Source organism: Homarus americanus, unplaced genomic scaffold (assembly GCF_018991925.1).
Source record: "Homarus americanus isolate GMGI-L3 unplaced genomic scaffold, GMGI_Hamer_2.0 scaffold18703, whole genome shotgun sequence".
In the NCBI taxonomy this organism is placed as follows: domain Eukaryota; kingdom Metazoa; phylum Arthropoda; class Malacostraca; order Decapoda; family Nephropidae; genus Homarus; species Homarus americanus.
The window spans coordinates 5,856,026-5,881,708 of NW_024749779.1; the positions used below are offsets into that span (position 1 = coordinate 5,856,026).

A 25,683-nucleotide genomic window follows, 5' to 3' on the forward strand; every position below is an offset into this window, starting at 1 on the left:
TAACATCACATCTGCCCTAACATACTATTGCCGAATTTCAGCTTTGATCACGTCCCAAATTGTTATAAATGAGCTGTTTGTGATTAAATGTGACGAGTGTAGAATATATTAATGGTTTAGGTTAGGTTATGCGATTTCTAAACATGTACTATACAATATTTTTTAATTATATTTCCTTACTTTTATACGCACGACTCGTACACTTGTCTTTACTGTACATCTATTATCATAAACAGGCATTCACTGTATATTTTTATACTGCCTCATTGGATAAATCGGTAACACGAATGGGCTGTCCGTTCTCGTGCCACTGTTTCAGCATGCTAGAATATATTATTAAGACAAAGTAAAAACGGGCACACTTCAATACTTGTCCGGGTCTTCGGCTGGCTTCTCCCCGAAGACAGCAACAGGAAGACGACCGGGCACATCGTACGTCAAGGACAACATCACCATTTACTATCCCGTTTCTTTGATAATTTGCACGTATTTTTTTTTATCCTTGATTATTGCCTTATCACAATGTACGGAAGTTCGGACTTCTTGGACAGAGTCATTATGATCGTCATTGAATGTTGCCAGACCTCGACGCCCTGTTATTACTACGTGTGGTAATGGCGTCACGGATATTGCACTTACATTATGAGTCATAATGACAACAACGAGGGTGAAGGTTTGTGTCATCTCAGACCCGGGTGTTGCCACACCCTCTATAATATACATGGCACCTCACCGAAGAATCCGCTTGTGAACACTCCGTCCGAAGCAATTTCCCTTACATATATCTCTTAAAAATCCTAAGCAACACACAAGAACTCTACACACCTTTAATTTCTGTGTTAGTAAGGCCAGAGATCAATATAAAGGACGGGGGCGTCCATCATCCACTGCTCGTTTGCAGTTCTCTTTATTTTATGCCTGACAATGTAACTATTTGCGTAATATTGGTTATGTAACGAAAGTTTGCGCTAAACCCAAGACTAGGTGAATAACAGCATATGACAGTGTAGCTTCACTGCCATGCAGATTATCAAGCAACCGGTAAGTTTTCGATGATGTTACGACACTTTAGTATTCATGTTTACATGTGCTATATTGGTGGTGGAATTTGTAGAACACACACTCCCCTAACCGTGAACATTTACATATTACCATTATTTCATAATTAGATTTAAGAGTTACTGGATGACACTAGATTAAGTGTGGGTACATCAATTTACCAGACATGTTTTCAGTTTTTTTTTATATTAAGCATGTTTATGACACGTGCGGTGTAGATAAGATAGCGTAATGTTTATTGATTTTACTATATGTACTTATAAAATAGTGCACTGAATGTACTTTATTTGTTTCAGCTGAAGTATTCATTAAGGAACTCTGTTTTCTGGTAAACAAATCCCAGTTCTTGATATTGATTAATTACCAATTCATGGTCCTTATTAATGACTTGTGATTAAGGATTTGTGTGACTCTCTCTCTCTCTTTCATATCTGACAAATGTTGAAATATCACTGAGTTATCGATTCCTATGCACTATAGAATTAATAAAAAAAACGGCCTGATTAGTTTTGGCCATACAGTACGAATTTATGATGATTTGCGGAGGGGGGGGGGTGGTAACTATCCTTCACAAGCACAATGCCACCTGTAAATTCACAGTTGTGCAAATGTTGATAAGAATACTGATGTATGACTCCCCCCAGGCGGTGATGGCTGGCGACTACATACTGTCAGTAGCCTCCACCATGCTGGCCAGGATACGTAACGAGGAAGTTATCGTCGTGCTCTCTCAGGTCAGTGTTATCCCTGGGTCTATGTCTCGAGATTAGTGTTATCATCTCTGTGTTGTCATCCCTGGATCAGTGTTATCATCCCAAGGTCAGTGTTATCACCCAAGATCTGTGTTATTATCCAGATCTGTTATCATATCTAGATTACTGTTATCTCTAGATTAGTGTTCTATCTAGGTGGGTGTTATATCTAGGTCAGTGTTATATCTAGGTCAGTGTTATATCTAGATCAGTGTTATTATCTCTAGATCAGTGTTATCTCTAGATCAGTGTTTTCATATCTAGATCAGTGTTATCTCTAGATCAGTGTTATCATATCTAGATCAGTGTTATCTCTAGATCAGTGTTATCATATCTAGATCAGTGTTATTATCTCTAAATCAGTGTTATTTTCTCTAGATCAGTGTTATCATATCTAGATCAGTGTTATCTCTAGATCAGTGTTATCATATCTAGATCAGTGTTATTATCTCTAAATCAGTGTTATTTTCTCTAGATCAGTGTTATCATATCTAGATCAGTGTTATCATATCTAGATCAGTGTTATCATATCTAGATCAGTGTTATTATCTCTAGATCAGTGTTATCTCTAGATCAGTGTTATTATCTCTAGATCAGTGTTATCTCTAGATCAGTGTTATCATATCTAGATCAGTGTTATTATCTCTAGATCAGTGTTATTATCTCTAGATCAGTGTTATCTCTAGATCAGTGTTTTCATATCTAGATCAGTGTTATCTCTAGATCAGTGTTATCTCTAGATCAGTGTTATCTCTAGATCAGTGTTATTATCTCTAGATCAGTGTTATTATCTCTAGATCAGTGTTATCTCTAGATCAGTGTTATCATATCTAGATCAGTGTTATCTCTAGATCAGTGTTATCTCTAGATCAGTGTTATCTAGATCAGTGTTATTATCTCTAGATCAGTGTTATCTCTAGATCAGTGTTATCTCTAAATCAGTGGTATTTTCTCTAGATCAGTGTTATCATATCTAGATCAGTGTTATCTCTAGATCAGTGTTATTATCTCTAGTCTCTAGATCAGTGTTATCATATCTAGATCAGTGTTATCTCTAGATCAGTGTTATTATCATATCAGTGTTATTTTCTCTAGATCAGTGTTATCATATCTACATCAGTGTTATCATATCTAGATCAGTGTTATCATATCTAGATCCAGATCAGTTTATTATCTCTAGATCAGTGTTATCTCTAGATCAGTGTTATATCTAGATCAGTGTTATCTCTAGATCAGTGTTATTATCTCTAGATCAGTGTTATCTCTAGATCAGTGTTATCTAGGTAGATCAGTGTTATCTCTAGATCAGTGTTATCTCTAGATCAGTGTTATCATATTAGATCAGTGTTATTATCTCTAGATCAGTGTTATCTCTAGATCAGTGTTATTATCTCTAGATCAGTGTTATTATCTCTAGATCAGTGTTATCATCTAGATCAGTGTTATTATCTCTAGATCAGTGTTATTATCTCTAGATCAGTGTTATTATCTCTAGATCAGTGTTATTATCTCTAGATCAGTGTTATCTCAGATCAGTGTTATTATCTCTAGATCAGTGTTATCTCTAGATCAGTGTTATTATCTCTAGATCAGTGTTATTATCTCTAGATCAGTGTTATTATCTCTAGATCAGTGTTATTATCTCTAAATCAGTGTTATTATCTCTAGATCAGTGTTATTATCTCTAGATCAGTGTTATCATATTAGATCAGTGTTATCATATTAGATCAGTGTTATTATCTCTAGATCAGTGTTATCTCTAGATCAGTGTTATTATCTCTAGATCAGTGTTATTATCTCTAGATCAGTGTTATCTCTAGATCAGTGTTATTATCTCTAGATCAGTGTTATTATCTCTAGATCAGTGTTATCATATCTAGATCAGTTATTATCCATAGATCAATGTTATCTCTAGATCAGTGTTATCTCTAGATTGGTGTTATCTCAAGAACAGTGTTATCTTATCTAGATCAGTGTTATCATATCTAGATCAATATTATCTCTAGATCAGTGTTATTATCTCTAGATCAGTGTTATTATCTTATGATCAGTGTTATATCTAGTATCAGTGTAATTATATCTAAATCAGTGTTATTATCCCTTGATCAGTATTATTATCTCTAGATCAGTTTGGCATCATTGGCTGTAGATCACTATCATCCATCCTTTGGTTAATATACTACAGTATTACCCAGTTTCATCCACTTTGTTCATCCATAGAGCTTTATCATCAACCCTCCGTATTACCCAGCTTCATCCACTTCGTTCATCCATAGAGCTTTATCATCTACCCTGTTTTACTACCACCCACACCTTTAGGCTGATATCATTTAATTAACTCATTTTCTTCTTTTCTAGGACAGAATTATATATCTTGAGAGTTATCTATTCCCAAGTCATTGCCATATATTAAAATGTCAGTCATACATTCCTATGTCTAATTACTTCCTGTACTGTATATGTATGACTAGGACAGGGTCAAGCATTCAAGATAAATTGTATATATGGCTGGCGCCCTTCACTAGATAACTTGTATTATTGCCCCGAGTTCTTCGTTCACCCGTAAACATTAGAGAATGGGACTAATTCATGAAATAATTCAGTTCCCACCACATCCAATTTCAGGGATTTTTGGAAACAGTCACCATTAGTCTATTAGTGATAGGTAACAAGAAGAATGTGTCACATTAACACACACACACACACACACACACACACACACTACTACAGTACTACTACTTTGCTGTCACGTGGAATCAAGCATGACGATCATCCAGCTATGATAAAATTTTATGAGTTATTAAGGATGTCACCTAGGTTGGTGAGTTCTGGGGTGACTAAAGAGGCCGATACGAGACTGGCAGGGTCGATCACAGAAATTGTATATGTGAGGGACTACATCTAGTGCGGGAGGGGCAGCCGGTCTGACCGGACTCCCTTGTTTTTATAAATATTGATGAGAGAGGTGTCTTTAAGAGCTTGGGAAATTTCCTCTTTTTCCCGTATATTCTCCAGGAGAGAGTGGAGACGGCTGGTAAACAGAGGTCCTCCTGCTTTATACACCTCGGCTGGGATTCCATCAGGTCCTTAGGTTTTGTTATTTTTCATCTGTTTGATGGCAGTAGCTACCTCATCCAGGGATGGAGGATAGCTGAGGTGGGTCAGCTCTGGATGCTGAGGCACCTGCTGGGTAGTCAGGACATCCACATTTGTGTTTCGGTTGAGCAGTGAATGGTAGTGCTCTTTCCAGCACTGAAGGAGGCCTTCATTGTCTTAAATTATGGAGTTGCCATCGGATTAGCGGAGAGGGGCTGCGCCATGAGTGATTGGCCCATAAAATGTTTTAGTGGAATTGAAAAATTCGCGCATCTTGTGCTGATCTGCAACGTGCTTTATTTATAAACCAGTCGTTCTTTAGATTGCAAAGTTCCCGCTGGGCTGCCGCTTTCTTCTTGCGGAAGGTATCTACTTTGGTCCAAGACTGAGGATTGTTCTGCCAGTCAGTTAAAGCAGCGAGTACATTGATTGCCGGGTCATTTTCATCAAACCAGTCCTGGTGTATTCTTTCGATCTGGCTGAGGGTCTCTGCAGGTTTTTGTCATGACAGTGTCAAGAATATCCCATTCAGCACTGGGATTTGGGTTGTTTATTAGCCCATGTTCGAGCTGCTCTCTGAAAGCATGTGCTACCGCTGGATCCTCCAGACGATTAGTGTTAAAACCTCTTCTGCAGGCTTGCCGCCTTTGCCGTTTTGGGGTGACGTGAAGTGAAGTGAAGTGAGAGCTTGGCTCTGACAAGCCGATGATCAGTGTCACAGTGGTCTGAGCCACGCATGACACAGGTGATGGGGGCATCTCGGTGATCTCTTTCTCTGACAATGATGTAGTCAATGAGATGTCAGTGTTTGGATTGTGGGTGTTGCCATGATCCTTTGAACTTGTCGGCCTGCCTAAACAAGGTATTGGTGATAGTGAGATTGTGTGCAGCACACTTGTTGAGGAGGAGTGTATGAGTACTACAGTTTGAGTGTGTGTGTGTGTGCCCAGGCTACACCAGCAGGGGATCTCGTAGTACCAGTGGGCCCTAGAAGAATGGAGTATAGGCCCACTGGCAAGTGGACACACACTGGCGCCTACCAACCATTGCCCTGCTGCCTTGCGGATCAAACTTGGCAGGTATACGGCTACGGAAGTAAACCCCGAGTCAATTTGGCCTTTCAAGTTATTATTAGTTGTATTCTTGACCATGGAGGATGTCTCTGAATCCACACCAGTGCAAGCCCCCCCCCAAAAAAAAAATGGAGGTTTGAGCCCTGTCTTGTAAAAACCATATTAATACAAAGAACTTATATTAGAACTTGGAATATAGCTACATTTTATGACAAACACTTGGCACAATAAAGGGTAGGACTTGCAAAGCACTGAATGGAGGTGAAGGACAGGTACAAATTAGATATAATAGCCCTCTAAAAGATGCAATGGACCAGGGAAGGTGATTGGTAACTGAAAAATTACCCATATTAAAATTAATTGTAGTTGGAAGAGGGAAAAGACAATTATTATAAAAAAATACCAAAAGATACAAGGCTACCACACCATAATGTAACAATGTTGGTTTGGATACATGAATGTAAAGGTTGGTCTCAAGGTTGATGTCTTTGATCCACCAATTGAAGACCATAGCAACCATGTATAGTACTGGAATAATCAAATAGGAATGGACTCTGACTAGCAATCATAAACAGCACAGAAAGGATGATAATTGGTATTACTTTTATCCTTCTAAGAACATCTACAAACAGCTGTGACATTCTTCTGATGGGAGGCCCAAATATCAGATTGACCACATCTTAATACAACAGAAGATCAAGATTGCGTATGATGTCCACTACCTGGTTATAGCTGAAGTCAACGTACCCGGCTAAGCATAAATCTAAAAGGACCTCACAAAATATAATTAAGGGAAGATTTTATATTGAAGAATTAAATAATTCTGATATACTATACTGTACAGATGGCATACCAAGCATATTTGAGAAATGGATTTAATGTATGGTATTACAGCTCATAAATGAGGGATGACTGATTAATTGATTGATTGATTGGGTGAAATACAGTATCTGGCGTCGCAGCCTGTGGCTATTTGACACCAAATATTAAAATAATTAATTGAAACTATAAAATAAATAAGATAAAAGCTAATTAAGTGTAAATATCAACATTAAAATAAAATATGATATTACTGCACAAGTGGTTAAGCAACCCTAGGGCAAAATTTTTCGGAGTGAGAATTGTGAACTCTTGGAAGAATTTGCCAGGGAGTGTTGTGACAGCTCCAAGTGTGAACTCTTTCAAGACCAGACTTTACCAACATTGGAGCCGGTTCCAATACATTCAGGAGTTAGTTCATGCCCAGTACTTGCCAATAGTGCATAACAGAGATGTGACCGACTACCCAAGTGACTAACAAACCGATCAGTGGTGAAGAGGTTAAAAGTAAAAAAAAGTCACCCCACTGATCCCAAAATATGCTAGAAAATGTCAGTTGATTGAAAATGTCCAAAAGAGGGCCACCAAACTGGTTCCTGCACTATGGCACTTCAGTTGCCCAGAAAGATCAAAACACTTGCAACTGCTTAGCTTATACTATTGATGGGCAAGTTTATGAATGTCCAGGATGGCATTACTCCGTTGACCTGGAGTTGGCAGATGCCTGTCCCGCAAATGGTCACTGCTAACGGACAAGGTTGAAAAAACCACAAATCCAGAAAACTGTGGTGGGCTAACTTTTTTGGAATGAGAATTGTAAACTCTTGGAACAGTCTGCCAGAGTAATGTGACCGTACCGAGTGTGAACTCTTTCAAAACCAAACTTGACCAACACTGGAGCATTTACAGATACATTCAGGAGCCAGTACATGCTCAGTACTTGCCAACAACGCGTAACAGAGACATGAATGACCGCCCAAGCAGCTAACAAGTTGATCAATAGCAAAGAGGATGAAAGAAAAGAAATTACAGTTAAAATTTTAAAAAGTCCACCATCAGGTGCTGCACTTCTCCTGGGGGGTAAAAATACTGTACCTTCAAACCATATAAGCTTTGTAAATTAACCTTGTCTCTGAAAAACATAGCAGCATGAAGCAAGCCATTTCTTACTAACCCAACCTTTACACTTCACTCAGACCATTATATCTGTTACAAACTCAGTACAGTACCTACTATAAGATTCATGAACTACCTGGAGCATATCTCATCTATTGCTGCCACATAACCACGTTCCTCCAAAAACCCTCTCATCTACTAATTTTTATTCCAGGTACTGGCTGACTTGGTACAAGGAGAATTCATGCAACTTGGATCAAAGGAAAATGAGAATGAAAGATTTGCACATTACCTTAAGAAAACTTTCAAGAAAACTGCTTCACTCCTTGCGTATAGCTGCAAATCTGTATGTATCCAAAATTATTTTCGTTCTTATTTCAGAAAAATGTGTAAAATGTTGAGGTTGTCACTGAATTGCCATTATTGAGATACTCTTCATACAGTATTAGAGCATGATGAAAATATTTATTTGCAAGATATGTACTGCTGTTACTTAATGATGGAAAATGAGACAAAAGTTTTGATCTGATTATTTTATGAGGTTCACCCTAGAACAGTGGTTCTCAACCTGGGGGCCATGGCCCCCAAGGGAGCCACGGCAAGAATTTAGGGGAGCCACGGTGAGCTGTTATAAATTGTACGTTTCCAAAAATGTTGGGGATCTGAATTAAACAAAACTTGTATTACATATTTTGACTTGGCAGAAGAGAATTTTCATTCTTTTTTTTTGTCATTTTGTTTAATCATAACGACACTACAATTTTAATATCTGTATTTACATACTCTGGTGCTAATCTTTTTTATTATTTTACGGATTATTTAAGATTTCACAGGTCCAGTCCCTGTCTGTGTGACAGGCGCTGGACCGAGCTGCTGAACTGACTTGTTCAGTACGTGTCCGTGTGTCATCCCTTTGCAAGTGGTGATAGGACCGAATGATCTCAGTCTGGCCTGGGATACCATCACGAAAACAGTGGAGTATATTGTCTCTGAACCATATACAGTATTGTGTTTGAGCTCGACTCAAGCATAATGTACTCCGTAATTGGTGTTACTTATTTTGTTTCATAATTCATGTGGTCGCTGCTTTCGTGGGTGAAATATTTGTTTACTTCCTTTATTAATTATTTCCTTATTTATTGGTGCCATTGTTGTTCATACTCATTCTTTACTTATATAATCCTACCATTTTTAGTGTTAAATTGGTATGACTCACTATTCTTCTCATTCTTCCAAGTTGGGCAGTGCTTGTCAAAGGAGGCGTGTTCTTGCTTACAGGAAGTACACTTCAGCTAGCTAGCTTGAGTGTGAATGTTTACCTGTGTGCATGTTTGTGTATGACTGTATGTGTGCTTTATGTGTGAGTGCATGGGTGTGTTATGTATGTGAATGTGTGTGTGTGTTTGCCATTCTAACTCTTGTCCTATTTATCTGTCCTTCTTTATCATTCTTTAGTCTTTATCACTTGTCTGTTCTGGGAGAAAAATGAAGGAGGCCACGAGGATGTTGAAAATTTCTCAAGGGGGGAATGGAGTGAAAAAGGTTGAGAACCACTGCCCTAGAATGAAGGAACTAATAGATGTGTTTATTTGTGTTGTTGTTAAAGCCCATACTGATAATAAATATTTTTTTCTAAATATTATTAATTAATGTGATATCTTAATCATTTATATCACAACATTACTTGTGCATTAGTAATATTGGCAAAAGTGTGTTGCCTTTTTACAGTGGCTAAAGTAATACTGTATAAAATACTAATGAATATAACAAAAAGATTTAAATGGTTGCTTTATTTAGAGGTTTGATGGTGGAGACTAAACCACACAAATGTAAAAGTAATGGAAAAGTAATGTAGGAGGAAGTTTTCTTAGCACATTGATCTATGGAAGAAAAACTTAATTTTTATATTGATAGTACAGGGTACAATATATAACTCTGAGATGCATTTATGACAAGTTATATGTTTAAGGTAGTAGAAAGGAAAGGATGAGAAGAGAAATATAAGAGATAAGTTATGATATAAACACTGAGCATGAGAGAAACAAAAATGAAGTCATAGGATTCTTTTTGTCTGTTGCCTGTGGGAGACATTAATTTTGATGGAGAATTGAGGGTGAAGTGTAAGAACAATATTATGGTGTATATATATATGAAAGATGTTTAAGTATGGATGAAAGTGTGGTGATAGGAACTGGCTTTGGTATTTGGTTTGAGTATTACATTCAGTACACCATCCTGCTAACTAAAAAAAAATGGCATTAAATATAGAGTTACTGGCAAGCTCTTTTCCATTTGTGGAAGTACAGTACAGTAATTAACCTGAGAGAATAAGAGCACTATGCAGTAAAGTATCTATCAGTCAAATATCTAATTTATGTAAGATTTAAGACAAGAATAATTTTCTTTTATTTAATTTTCGAAATGTTAAATGAGAGTAAATGGACAGATTGGACAGTCAGGTAACTGGCTCAGTGACTGTGTACATGGTGGTGTGAGTGACAAGTCTACTGGTCTTCATTGAGTTCAAGGAGCATGGTATATGGTGATTGTAGTAGAATGGTGACACATTTCTAGATTATATGTAGACTTAATAACATTGAAAGTGCCTGAGAATATTGAAGTTAATTATTGTACAGGTACAGTATTTGCAGAACTAATTCTGTAATATAATCACACTGACACAAGGCCTATGGTTTATTATTTGCTTTCCTCGGACAAACATTTATGATGGTATCCACTTCATGTAATTACTGGTATCCATTTTACAGAAGTCTCTTGGCCCCAAACTTTAATTTTTTTGACAGATACTTTAATCTGTCATAACACTGTAATCATCTCACTATTTATTTCAGGTGGCTCTATTATCTGGTGCTGATGAAAATTTGCAGGAAGTAGCCTTCCAATATGGACGTAATGTTGGAATAGCCTTCCAACTTGTTGATGATATGCTAGATTTTGTTGCTTCATCAAATATGATGGGAAAGCCAACAGCTGCTGACTTAAAATTAGGTCTTGCCACAGCACCTGTTCTTTTTGCTTGTGAAAAGGTAACAATTCAATGATACTCTTGTGTTTTTGCTAAGAAGTAGATTCTCAAATAATACAGTAATCCCTCACCAACCCTAAATTTCTTCTGCTAGGAAAAAGTGAAATGGGCATCAAATACACAGGCTGTTAACGTCATTCTCACAACTTCAGCGGGATTTCAGACAAGGAACTTCTATGGTTATATGTTGAGATCTTGGAGATAAGAATTTGACATATTCTTTTCAGGAGATTAATGACTTTAAAACTAGCTAAATCACGCTAATTATACTACAAACGTCAGATTCTCTAAGGTTTGGCCATCAAAATGATATACTTTCTGTAGTACTTGGAACTCACGGCTATCCCCAAGGGCGAGATTTTTAAGATGTTCGGTATCTACAAGAGTAAAATTGGACTTGAGACCAAGCCTCAGGAACATAACTTGTTCGTAATTAGAGGAGCACCTTTACTGTGTGATCTTTTTTATATGCATATGATCACATAAATTTTTTTATAAAGTACACACATTTGTGTATGAAAAACATTTAAGTTATAAAAACACATATTTGTGTTGCCAGGGAGAGCACTGAGAGATGTGCTGTCAGGGGGAAAGTGCCCCTTTACTGTACACTGTTGTTTTTTTTTTCCTTCATACATGGATGCTGTACAGTATAATAAATAATTTTTTAAATTATATATAAGTACATTACTTTATAGGAAAAACTGTAGTGTACTTATTTTTAACCTTAGGCTGTACATTAATGGACTTTTAGATATGTCTCTCAGAGGTGCACTTCCCCAAACCTTTACATCCCACTATACTCAGACCCCACGGTTGTCGAAGGATTACTGAAATTTTTTTTTTTTACATTTTTGTATAGTAGAGGTAATTTCATTATATTACTGAAATCTGTTTTAGACATGCAATGGTTATATAGTTTGTGATTGTATTATACAATTGAATATGTACAGTACGTATAAGATAATTCACCTTTACATTTTTTCAGTTTCCGGAGCTGAATCCAATGATTATGCGGAGATTTCAAGAACCAGGTGATGTTCAGAAAGCCTTTGAATTTGTACATAAGAGTGATGGGTTAGAACAAACACAGTTCTTGGCTCGTCAACACTGTGAGACGGCTATAAAAGTCATCAGTTCCTTGAAAGCTTCTAGTGAACAGAAAGCTCTTATTACCATAACTGACAAAGTGCTCAATCGCATGAAATAGTGCTTATTCTATACTGTCCATAAGAATTTGTGCTGCTGGTCTGCAATACATAAAAGGTGGCAGCTACTAACTCAGGATTTCAGCTCTTTTGAGTTTTGTCGGAAGGTTGTTTTACTGATGTAACCATTTTCTAGGATGTGTAACACTACTAGAATATAAAGTTTTATAGAATAAAGCAACAATAACAACTGCAGTCAAAAGCACTTTAGCCATAAATCTATGAAATTTATTCCAGGTAATTAAACAACACTCATTAATAAGAATTATGGTGTATCTACCATAAATGTCAACAGGTAGAAAATAATGTAGCTAGTTATACATTGTTATTTCATTTTTAATGTGGCCATCTTCACTCTCATTGTAAAGTGCCAATAATAATTAATGATAATAGATATTCAGTAAAATCATCCTACAGGTTTACAGTTGTATTATTCAAATATGTGATGTACATAAACTGTGGAGGTACAGTATACAGTTTCCAATAGTAAACAGTAAGGCAATTTGACCAAGGATACCCAACAAAATTATCAGATCCTTAATTCAATTTAGGTACTTAATGCAGTATTGTTTTACTACTGGTATGAGAACCATCAAGCCTTCACTTTAACCCATGTAATCCAGATCATAGCTACTGAGCCAGCAAAACTTGCCAGTTTTGAAGCTAAACCACTGTAAAGGGCCACTTTGATATTGCAGACAAGAGCAGATGTAAACTGTTATATTCCAGTAGACCAGTTATTGTGTAAGTGAGGTTACTGTACATCGCAGATGAACCTTGTATTTCACAATATGTTAAATATTTATTCTTTTACTTCATAAAAGGACTAAAAGCAGGCAGGAGTCTGAGGCTCCTGTGTTGTGTTGAAGCTTTACTTTCCTTGTTATCCCTCGTGTAGGGCTTCTTCAGTCCTCTGTTGCCTCCAGCATGGGACCTATAACCTGCTTGTCCTCTCTAAATATTTTGTAATTACATTATGTGACAGAACTTGGTGTAAATAATTAATATTGTATTTTATATACATGAAACACAATCATATTCATAATTTTGTTTAACGTGCATTTTATACATACTTGAGGGACTGTATACAATATTGTTGAAATTTTTGTGTATGTAGGTGTGTGTGGGTGTGAGAGTGGGGCTTCCGTGCCTTAGTGGCTGCAGCAACCTGTGTTGTTGCTACACGTTGTCTGTTTTACAGCCAAATGCTGGAAACTACCCGACTTTTCACCGACAAACTCTTGATTTATAGCATGTGATTAATATTTACTGTATACTGTACTTAATTTGTTGGTTCCCATTTAGTGTTTGGAAAGTTTTGTATTCTGTGGAAGGGAATGGTAAAGTTTGAAATTTTTCCATAGCAATCATTTTCCTAGAAGTAAACAAATTGCTTATCTTTTATTGTACCATTTAAATAGGGCACTGTCTCGTAAATCTTTATGAAGTTAACTGTCATCTTTTTGCACTGCTTGCAAATACTGTACACCTGTCAACAAGGTGTACACAATCTCAGTTTTATTTTGGTGAATACCATTGTATCTACGTACATTCATTTGTGTTCTGTATTGACTTGAAACATATTTCTCTAATATTTAGTTAGGTGAGGTACAGGGTTAAGGTATCTAAAATTTTGGCCTGAGAACACATCCCTCAATCACAATACAGTACTACTTACTGTACACTACATGGGAAAAGAGCATGTGCTGTTTATTTTCTGTTTTCTAAAAACACATCCCACATAAATTGACAACTTTGCTTTCATAAATTATTAGTATCATGAATCCTCATGCAGAAATATTACTTTAAAAGAAATTTAAGTTACATTAACAGTTTTATATATTTCTTGATAAAAAGGATTAATATGGCTATTTAACCCGATGGGTTCAGAATTAAATTTCAGGAAGCGACCTGATTTTAATCAACCAAGAAATACAATTTGGTAAAGGCAATTCCTTTTTGGTTTACCAAGCTTTTTAGGAACCCTGGCATTTTGGGTTTAAGGACAGTGACAAATGCTTTTATTTTTAGCTTCCAAAGATACTCTTAGTGAAAAAAGTTATTGCTGATATTTATCTTAAATTGCTTAACCACAGAATTCTTGCTCCCAAAGGGATCTCCCCTCCTATGGGGATGGCCACAGAGTAGGTAGTTGAAAATGCAACTACAAATAAACATCATAAGTACTGGTTAGGTCGTACTAAGAACTTGAATGGACTAAACCTATTTTCATTTTTATGTATAGAAATAAATTAAAAAGTAATGTACAGACACACTCCGGGTTACAGAACACTTGGCTTACAGAAATTCGAGGATACAGAATGCCTCCCATAAGTCCCATTATAAAAAAAACTTTGGGTTACACAAGTGTTTGTTTTATTACGGAAGGTAACTAGTACTGCGTAACAAACACTATTTGCGAAGGATCATGCGTAAAATCACCTTGTGAGACTTTATGTGCTCCATGTTAAATACAGTACAGGGTACAGTACATACTTACCTTATGGAAGGGTCTTTTTTTGGTTTATGGAAAATTCAGTTTATGGATAGGGTCCAGGTACAGAACCTTTCCATAAACCGGGGAGTGTTTGCAGTTATTAGAGAGATTTCAAGTAGCAGTAACAACACTCCTCAAGTTTCCTGTACTACTGTTTTGTGTGGCATATTCAAAAACAAAGGATGTCATATTAGTGTGGCAGTGCATCCAGTCTGAAAAGCCACACGGTCAGATGTTATATGACAATTATTATTGGGCATCCGAACCAAGCAGGATATTTTTTTGTGGACATAAGGTTCATGTTAGAGCATGCAATTCTATTTTCAATTTGTATCAATTTTACTAGGCTATAACTCGCTATAGTTATATGCTCAAAAATGACTTCTGAAAGTGCTATTCATTCATGTGAACTGTGAATGCCTTTTGCTGTAATCGGTTTTAATCAGTTCATTGAAAAAATATAATAGCTCTGTACCAGGATACTTAAGAATTTGGTGCTTCAATTTATTCCTTCTCTCTTATACAATGCTAGTTTTTTTCTGGCTTTACCAACACAATTATATATCTAAAAACTAAATTGTATCAAGTAATTTACAAGAAAATGTTGATAAAATGGTAGAAATCTAGAGACTTTCTCCTAATAGCCACCCCACTAGAGATGGTAACGACGGGTGAAGAAGGCCAGTGGCCCATGTAGGATCTCTCCAATTGTTTTTGATAGCCTTGTCAAAGGTTGTTTTGAAACCCAGTTCTGTTCTCACTTCCATGACTTGTCCTGGTAAACTCTTCCATAGGTCAACCACCTTCTGCATAAACAAGTACTTCCTTATGTTTGTCTTACATGACACCTTGGTGAGTTTGAAGTTGTAATGGTGACACATATACTGAAAAATTTATTTTCCATCCCATTCGATTTTGAATATCTGCGACATGCATCCTATCTAATCTTGTCAAAAAAGTTGTCATTCCTAAGGCCCTCAGTCTACTTTATCACCTTAGTCAATGCTCCATCCACTCCTGGAGTTTTGATAATGATGTCTGTGATTGCTATCTCTTAAATTCATTTTTCAACCCTGGCATGTTATCCAGCATCTCTTGTGTGGGCACTGGTGTAAAGTATTCATTTAGGGTATCTACTGTCTGGTTATCGTCCTCCAGAGCCAAGTTGTTTTCATCCCTTAGAAGGCCCATAATATCTTTCGGCTTTATTTTCCTCCAAGCACATCCATGAAAGGACTTTGGATCTTTCTTAATATTTTGGGCCAATATCATCTCATTAGTGTTGCTTTGCCGATCTTATTCCATGATTGGCCACATTTAGGGCTCTTTAGTATACAATACAGTAAGGTCTCAAAGTACATGAGGGTTACACTCCTGGGATCCCTGTGTAAGAGCGAATTTGCTTGTACAGTCGAACCTCAAAAATTCGGAATTATAAAGTTCGGAACCTCCAAAATTCTGAACATTTGATGCTTGGGACCATAATTCCAAAATTTGGATTGTGGAAATTTTTCACCCAAACAAAGTAATAAAAACACACTTCTGAATGAAAATAAACCTTTTTAAATACATATGTGCGTGCATGCCTTACAATCATTTTACAGTACTGTGTTTGAGGGCTGGTTCACTTGCACGATTAAGCCCCAAGCACAGTTGGGGTTCTCCAGGAGAAAAATTTAAAATGACAAGCTTCTAACACAACTGCATATGAGGGCTGAGTATCACCACCACTATCATTCTATTCCTGCTTGTTTAGTGGTTTAACTATAATAAATTTCAGGCATATAACTCAATAAATGTCCGTCTGTCAGGGGTGTGTATTGGTGGTGGTAATGTCACGGCTGACTAGCTTCATGCAAGCTGTGTTGCATGTGCCCAGTTACAAGTGGTGACATAACCTGCTTATAAATATTTATGGCACTTACTACAGCTCATAACTCTTGGTTTTTATAATAAATACAATCGGATTTTGTTTTCATGCTTATATGTTTTAAAATTCAGTAACTGCATCAAGTGCCATAAATATTTAAGTACAGTTTAAGCAAAGTAAATTTCTTCAATCACCAGCTGCAAATTTGCCACACTTTTTATATACCAAAACGGCTATAATGACCCACACTGTCGATGGCCAGCTATACAAAGCAACAACTCTACCAAATAACTCGACAAAATGGTGCGATTAAATATTACAAACTTTTATAATACTGTAGATGATAAAAATGAAACTAGCGTGAATAATGTTAATTTGCCAAGCCAACCAATATAAAGGAGGAATTCAGAGTACTTGGAAGAAACCTGTGATGTTCAGTAGTGTTGCTTTGGATAACACACTTATCACTTGTGTCCAGGCCGAGCAGGACTCGAGCACATGACATAGTAGCGAAAGATACACTCGTTACCACGGTACCACCAACAGCATTTCTCATTTTCTTTTCTTTTATTATTTTATGTCAAATACGGTACTGTATGTTTCACATATTTTTTCACGAAACGATCCAGGAGGGGGAGGAGGGAACCTAACTCTACCCCCTCCAACCCATCCCATCCTGCAGATGCTCATGGTCAGATGAATGAAAAGAATTTTAGGTAAATACAGATAATGGTTACGATTTTTTCTTTCACGATAGTTTTTTTTTTTCCCCACATCCTTAATATTAAAACTGGAATACAAAAAAAGTTTCTTTGTGATTGATCTGTAATGATTTTCTTCTCTGAAAAAGAAACTAGCAAAGCTTTTAAAAGAAATTCCAGCCTTATATTTTGGTAAACACAATGACTATATATGCAGAGCCACTGACCCAGTTGCTGTGAACTCGTTTCCAGAACTTTACATATGGGAAGTGTGTCACTGTTTAATTTATTCCAGACTATGGGTAACTTTCTTCTTAATTCCTTTTTGCCACTGATCAGCTCATTAGCCACTTGGATGGTTGGTTATGTCTCTTTTTATGCACTGTAGGCAAGTACTGGGTATGCACTGGCTCTTGAATGTGTCTGAACCTGCTCCAGTGTTGGTCAAGTCTGGTCTTGAAACAGATCTCACTCGGTGTCTTCACAACGCTCTGGCGGGTTGTTCCAAGAGTTCACAATTCTCTCAACGAAAATGTTCACCCTCACAGTTTTCTGGACTTGCTGCTTCTTCAACCTTGAGCTGTGACCCCTTGCGGGGCGGGCGTTTTCCAGCTCCAGGTATGAACACTCGACTGAGGAGTGCTTTTTGAGATGTTAATACACCTCAATTAGGTCACCACTTACCTGTTTGTAGTATAGGCTAAGCAGTTGCAGGCGCTCTAATCTCTCTGGATAGTTGTGGTGCCGAAGTGCAGGCACCAGTCTGGTGGCCCTCCTTTGGATATTTTCAATCAAAGGACAGTCCCTAGCATATCTTGGGGACCAGACAGGGTGACAGTACTCCAGGCAGGGAAACGCCTCGCTCTCGAAGATTGTTACGATGGATGGACCGTCTAGATATCTGAACAACCTTATTATAAGAACTAATAGTTTAGTTGCTTAATTCACCTTCTTCTCACAATGGCCTGAGAACTTCAGTTCTTTGTCAACATACACACCCAGGTCCTTTTCACATTGTCTTTATTATTGCAGTTTCTTCGTCCAATTAGTACAACCCAGGTGCATACTTTTTGTGACATTGAATCTTATCAGTCATTTCTTCGACCACTCTTGAAGCTCACAGAGATCTTTTTGCAGCTCTACGCAGTCTGTTTGGTTCGTAATTTCCCTAAATAACTTGGAATCATCCGCAAACATTTGTATGGAGGAGTGTATAGCTTCTGGCATGTCGTTAATGAAACGAACAAACAAAAATGGGCCCAATAGACTGCCCTATGGTATCCCGCTTGTCACGGGTACACATGACGATTTCATCGTGCAGGAAGTCTCCTATCCACACTAAGACACTTCCCTGAAGCCTGTACCTTTCCAGTTTAATTCTCAGCCTTTCATGGGGTACACTGTCAAAAACTTTGACAAAATCTAGGTATATATTGTTGATATTGCCACCCTGTTCCAGAATTTGGGTCCAAACATCCATTACCTTGAGTAATTGTGTTAAGCAGGATCGTCCCAGCATAAAATCGTGTTGGCAATACTTTATAAGGTTGTTTCGTAGTAGATGTTCCAACATTGTATCTCTTATAATGCTCTCAAGTACTTTGCACACTATGCTGGTCAGTCTCATTGGTCAATATTTATTCGTGGAGTGACAATCGTCCTTCTTCAATATAGGACTCGCATAAGCCATTTTCCAATTATTGTGGGCCTTTTGTTTATCCAGGCATTTACAGAACAGGATCTTCCGGGGTTCAGCAAGCTCGTTGCACAACTTTCTTATTATTCTGGGATGTACCATGTCAGGGCCAGGACTCTTATGTATGTTTAGCATTGACAATTTATTTATTATACCCTCTTCTGAGAACACAATGTGGGTCAGTGCTTCATCAAACTGTCAGTCTTCAAATGCAGAAAGATTGTTCGCATCCTCTCTTGTGAACACCAAGGAAAAGAAACTGTTCAACGTCTCTGCCTTGTCCTGGTCAGAATCTGTGTAACTACCATCTTCAAGCCTCGGGTCCAATACGCCTACTTGTGTTTTTAATTTTGACTGCATAGTGGTAAAATGTCTTTGGGTTTGACTTGACCTCGCTCGCTATCCGCCTCTGGAACTCTTTTTCAGCCCTTCTACACTCTTGACTTTGCTTGGTTCCTGGAACTGGCATACATCCTCCTGCCCTGCTCATCATTTGCCTTAACCCACTTCTTGAATTTCCGAGTTTTCTTTTTAACTTTGTTGACCACAACATGATTCATGTGGAGCAGTCTCCTTGTATTCCTGGAGGCACTGGGTTTGGTCTTGGGTATATATTTATTGATCAAATGGTTCACTTTACTGGCTAAAGTATTCAGCATAGTGTCTGCCTTCATATATCTGTTGTAAAAGTGTTTTAAGACATCTCGGCTTAAATAGACTCGAGTACATTTTATACTGATCACTAATTATAAAGTAAAAGACTTGTTATTTATTATGCCATGGGGTTAATATTGACGACTTAAACGTCGTAGTGTAATTTGTTTTGGTGGATTTTTTCTTACTATGCAGTATTTTCATCATTAAGTTCAGTCGTGATATTCATTTCTTGGGCAAAATGCTTCGTTTGGTAGATAATTATACCCCTAGGTTCACACTAGTGGCACTACTTTGTCTTTCGCTGTGATAAAACAATACGGCGGTCCGATCCACGCTCGATGTTGTCCTCCGCCCATTGTTTGTTTACAAGCCACTTGGTTCGAGCGGCATCTTTTACATCCACAAAAAAATTAAAATTATACCATATCATATCTAATTCATTTTTATCAATACAGTATGCCGTCCATATGTATGTCCATTGAATACGGTGGTCTCTTTTTAAATCTTAGAATTATTTACAGTAGAAAACAATACTGTAGTTTACAACTAGGGGGAACATACCACATACAGTACTAGTGCAACATTTTTCATTATTATATACAGTACACCAACTTCCCAGCAAAATTATGTCCTATATAATTTCTTATGCTGTATCTGTTTGTTGAATCTGGTATTGTCTATTAAAATTGCTATCCATGAATATTATTACTGGTTGACAATCCCTTATCCGAAATCCTTGGGGCCAGAGGCATTTCGGTTTTCGGAATTTTTCGGTTTTCATAATGGTTAATTATTTTTATTTTTTATTTTTTTTAATATAAAAGCCCACCCGGGCATAGATCACTGACCCACATCGGGGCCTGGGGGGGGGAGGGGGGGCGAAAATATTATTATAATAATAATAATAATAATAATAATAATAATAATACCGTAATAATAATTCATAGGTCTAGGTCGCATTTCTCACTTTTGATCTTTTTTTTCATTCTTGTATTTATTATTATTATTTTATTACAGTATTATTGTTATTATTATTATTATTATTAATTTTATTATTATATTTTATTATTACTATTATAATTATTATCATTATTATTTTATTTTGGTGTACAGTATTTTAATTAAAATTTTTATTTACTATGAATAATTATTATTATTATTATAATTATTAGTACTATTACAATTTCGCCCACCAGGCCCCGATGTGAGTCAGTGATTTATGCCCGGGTGGGCTAATCCCTGTTAAAAAAAAAAAAAAAAAAAAAAACCCACAAAAAAACTTTAGGTTTTTAGAGCTTTTCGGTTTTTGAAATTTCGGATAAAGGGTTGTCAACCTGTATAACTTATATGTGCATATCTATTCAAAGCAAAGAAAAGGACAGTGTTACTTACTTCAGCTCTCAAGTAAACATTGATCTGACAGTGGCAATTTATTTCTTGTCCATCATCATGTGGTCATTTAACAATAATCCTTATAATTACTGTGGCTAATTCTTGAGTACATGTCTGCATACACCTACATATTGAGCAAATATTGTATCAATTTCCAACACCTACCCCCACCCCCCCATATGAGTTTACAAGATAGGAACTTTATACCCATCCCAGGTGTTTGGAAGCATTTCATTTTGGCCCCCCACAACATGGCAGATGTAACGTAAATTGAGGTACTGTATATACTAGATGGAGTTGTACCAAGTGTGGAACAATATTAATACTGTATAGTTAATATAGCTCAGAATTACCTAATTGATGTAATCCTTATGTGGGTGTGCTACTCTCTCTCTCTCTCTCTCTCTCTCTCTCTCTCTCTCTCTCTCTCTCTCTCTCTCTCTCTCTCTCTCTCTCTCTCTCTCTCTCTCTCTCTCTCTCTCTCTCTCTCTCTCTCTCTCTCTCTCTCTCTCTCTCTCTCTCTCTCTCTCTCTCTCTCTCTCTCTCTCTCTCTCTCTCTCTCTCTCTCTCTCTCTCTCTCTCTCTCTCTCTCTCTCTCTCTCTCTCTCTCTCTCTCTCTCTCTCTCTCTCTCTCTCTCCTCTCTCTCTCTCTCTCTCTCTCTCTCTCTCTCTCTCTCTCTCTCTCTCTCTCTCTCTCTCTCTCTCTCTCTCTCTCTCTCTCTCTCTCTCTCTCTCTCTCTCTCTCTCTCTCTCTCTCTCTCTCTCTCTCTCTCTCTCTCTCTCTCTCTCTCTCTCTCTCTCTCTCTCTCTCTCTCTCTCTCTCTCTCTCTCTCTCTCTCTCTCTCTCTCTCTCTCTCTCTCTCTCTCTCTCTCTCTCTCTCTCTCTCTCTCTCTCTCTCTCTCTCTCTCTCTCTCTCTCTCTCTCTCTCTCTCTCTCTCTCTCTCTCTCTCTCTCTCTCTCTCTCTCTCTCTCTCTCTCTCTCTCTCTCTCTCTCTCTCTCTCTCTCTCTCTCTCTCTCTCTCTCTCTCTCTCTCTCTCTCTCTCTCTCTCTCTCTCTCTCTCTCTCTCTCTCTCTCTCTCTCTCTCTCTCTCTCTCTCTCTCTCTCTCTCTCTCTCTCTCTCTCTCTCTCTCTCTCTCTCTCTCTCTCTCTCTCTCTCTCTCTCTCTCTCTCTCTCTCTCTCTCTCTCTCTCTCTCTCTCTCTCTCTCTCTCTCTCTCTCTCTCTCTCTCTATATATATATATATATATATTAGATGATCTGTCAGATATAACATATTTCTATTGACAACTGACAAATATATCAGGTATCTTGTCCAGTATTCATAAAGATTAATTTCCAGTTACAAAGATCGTATTGTATCTTAATTTCGTCATCATCTCATGTCGATGAATGTAGTTGGTGTTTGAAACTATAAAAAGTGAATTTGGAGAAAGTCTGGTAGTTTCCGAGCAGTGTGTACACCACCTGCTGCCTTCCGTTGCTCAAAGTCGAGGTGACTTGTGGCAGCGCTCAGCTTCTGCATGATGTCTCTTGGTGGCTGTATATAGTTTGTGGTTTGCTGATATAGAGTTAGAAATAGCCAGTTATTTATTTTGTATTAATCCCGGTATGAGTAAAACCGGTGTACCGTATACTGTAGTAAGACTAAAACTCTTTGATAAGGACCTTAAAAAGGGTTTTTAGTATATTCATTAACTTCAGTCTTATATAAACAAATTTAATGACATGTAAATCAGATTAAGTAACAAAATTGGTATTCACATTTTAGCTTGAGTTCATATTCACACGTCAGCTGTGCGCAGCCTCAAATCATTACTCATCTCCGCTGCCTCACCACCCCACACCACACTGTTATTTTGGTACTGTCAAAATTGTTGCCATTTATTAGAGAATTTTTGCTTATAATTACACACTCAGTACAGTATTGAACCAGTGACAAATGCTGCTTTTAGAATGCAGTACAAGATTATTGTTACAGCTTCAGTTGTGCCTTTATGTATTTCTTCCTTGTAATAAACTCATATGTCTTGAAGGGATTCCCTTTAATATAATGTTGGATATTATTGAATATGTGGATATTATTGAATATGTAAATTAAAAGAACACATTAATGTTTCACCATTCCATATCATAATTTGGCAATGATTTTGTATAGTACCATCATTTATTAATCAAGAGTTTTATTTTCCTAGATTGCCTTTGTAGAGGTTGTGGGATTAGTGAACTGTATACTGTACTGTACTTGGTTAACAAGCACAAAGGGTAGGCTGGTCAGTGGGTTAAAAAAACACAAAACACAACAAGAAACTTTCAATGGCTTAGGCCAATAATCCACACAAGTACTCCCAAATTAGTGTGTGGTTAATCTCAACTCATTCTGTACTTCTCAGTAAATCTTAAACAAAGCACAAGTTATGTAACTCCATCACTTAAGAGTTGAGATTTTATTTTGTACTCATTACTAAATGGTTGTAAGATATGTCACAAACTTCAATGGGTGTTTTTATGAACATGCTCCTGTAAATAGGTCAGATTCTTCATACAGTAGGTTACATGTATTGTTTTATTGATGTTTCAACTTGTTTTTATGATCTCCATTGTTTTTGTTTTGAGGGGTTATAAATTGTTTTTGAAATTTAATTTATGTATACTGTATATTTTTTTTATTGATTGTTACTATATAAAGAAGTAGACTATGCGAAAGTAAAATTTAACTTCATTTGCAGGAATTCAAGGGAGGTTTCATTTCAAAATACATACAGTGAATCCTCTATTTTTGCCATTTCTAAATATTTTTTGCTTAACTGTCACTGACATACTGTATATTAGAGAACAAATTTCAGCAGTGGCCTCTACAATTTCCTGTGAGAGCCTATTGCAATTAAAAATTTTGTTACTGCCTGACACCATTAATTCATAATTTCTTAGCACCTGTATACCATATTTCCTGCCTTATCAGATGCACCACCATATTAGACACACCCTTAACTTAGCAGGGAATGTATAAGAATAAAAAAATTTAGTGTCAAGCAAGCACCAATTTCCTCATAAGTGCTACTGTACTTAAGCTTAGCCAACCTTATAAAATTACTACCGGTACTACAGTACATACATTATTCTTTTCAAGAAAGGCTGAGGAGTTTCCTAATATTATTGTTAAAGAGCCATCAAACCTTCAATATCCTCATCAATTAGCACTGTACTGCCATAGGATTGCATATATGACTACAATCCTCTGTGACAATAAGCAACATCTACTAACCATTACCTTAAATCATTATTTTTAAAGGCAATGTGAACACAATAATATTTTATAAATACAAACATATACAAATAATGATAATTAAAGTAATGTACAGTATTTTGGCTATTTATTCAATCAGACAATATTTATGAACACTGGACTTTTTGCAAAGTCTCACAACACATTAGAAGATGCTGTGACGTAAACAAACCCACTTGACTCACTTTTTGGAAACTCTAAGCTTCTCAAAGAACTGTACTATATTTAATGTATTTTTTATTTATATGTACATAACATTATTTCCTTTGTTATTCAAAAAGTAAAACAAATGTTCAAGCAAATGTGTGTGAGTGCCTGGAAGCTAAATTTGGCCTAGTTTACTGGTAGGCCTAAGGAAAACATAAATGATTCAGGGAAAAAAGTTTTATCCTAAACCAGGGAAGTTTAGATCTAGATTTACTTTTACTTTTATCCTCTTCACCACCGATAAACTCGTTAGCCATTTGAGCGGTCGGTCACATCTCTGTTATGCACAGTGGCAAGTACTGTACTGGGCATGCACTAGCTCCTGAATGTATCTGTACCTGCGCCAGTGATGGTCGTCTGCCCTTGAAAGAGCTCATACTCAGTGCTGTTGCAACACTCTCTGGCAGATTGTTCTAAGAGTTTATAATTCTCACTCAGAAGAAGTTTGCCCTCACAGTTTTCTGGACTTATGGCTTCTGCAGCCTTGAGCTGTGACCTCTTTTGGGGTGGGTGTTCGCAAGCTCTAAGTATGGACACTCGACTGAGTGTATATCATGTGCCACTAAGATAGCTCAGGCTCTGAATTGGCTCAGCCATGTCAATATTGTCATTGTTATCGATTTTGAATCTGTATTTTTCTGGCCATAAAAACTGATTCAATATCAATATCAGTAGTGCCCTCTTGTGATGTTTACGAACACCAATTAGGTCTCTGGGTAACTGAGGTGCAGGCACCAGTCTGGTGGCCCTCTTTTGGACATTTTCAATCAACTAACAGTCTCTAGCATATCTCGGGGACAGTACTCCAAATGGGGAAGCACCTCATGCTTGAAGAGTGTTATGAGGGATGGACCCTCTAGATATCTGAACAACCTTATTATAAGAACTACTAGTTTGGTTGCTTGATTTACCTTCTTCTCACAATGTCCGAGGGTCTTTATCTGTATCTCGTTTACTTTTTTTTTACTTTTAGTTTCATCCTCTTTGCCACCGATTGCCTTGTTAGCCAAATACTGGAACGTCTGTTACAAGCTGTTGTCAAGCACTGGGACATCTCTGTTACGCACTGTTGGCAAGTACTAGGACGTCTCTGATACACACTGTTGGCAAGTACTGGGACATCTCTGTTACGCACTGTTGGCAAGTACTAGTACGTCTCTGATACACACTGTTGGCAAGAACTGGGACATCTCTGTTACGCACTATTG

General features: G+C 37.2%; 1 protein-coding gene across 1 annotated transcript in view; it reads left to right on the plus strand.

Moving 5' to 3' along the window:
- Positions 1-13,526, plus strand: part of LOC121853833 (all trans-polyprenyl-diphosphate synthase PDSS1-like) — a 49,523-nt gene extending 35,997 nt beyond the window's left edge. Inside the window, exons 5-8 of the mRNA XM_042348209.1 lie at positions 1,704-1,793; positions 8,130-8,261; positions 10,768-10,962; positions 11,950-13,526. Of these exons, the coding sequence (XP_042204143.1) occupies positions 1,704-1,793; positions 8,130-8,261; positions 10,768-10,962; positions 11,950-12,171 (639 nt within the window). The 3' untranslated portion in view covers positions 12,172-13,526. The remainder of the gene's footprint in view (positions 1-1,703; positions 1,794-8,129; positions 8,262-10,767; positions 10,963-11,949) is intronic.
- Positions 13,527-25,683: the final 12,157 nt, after the last annotated feature.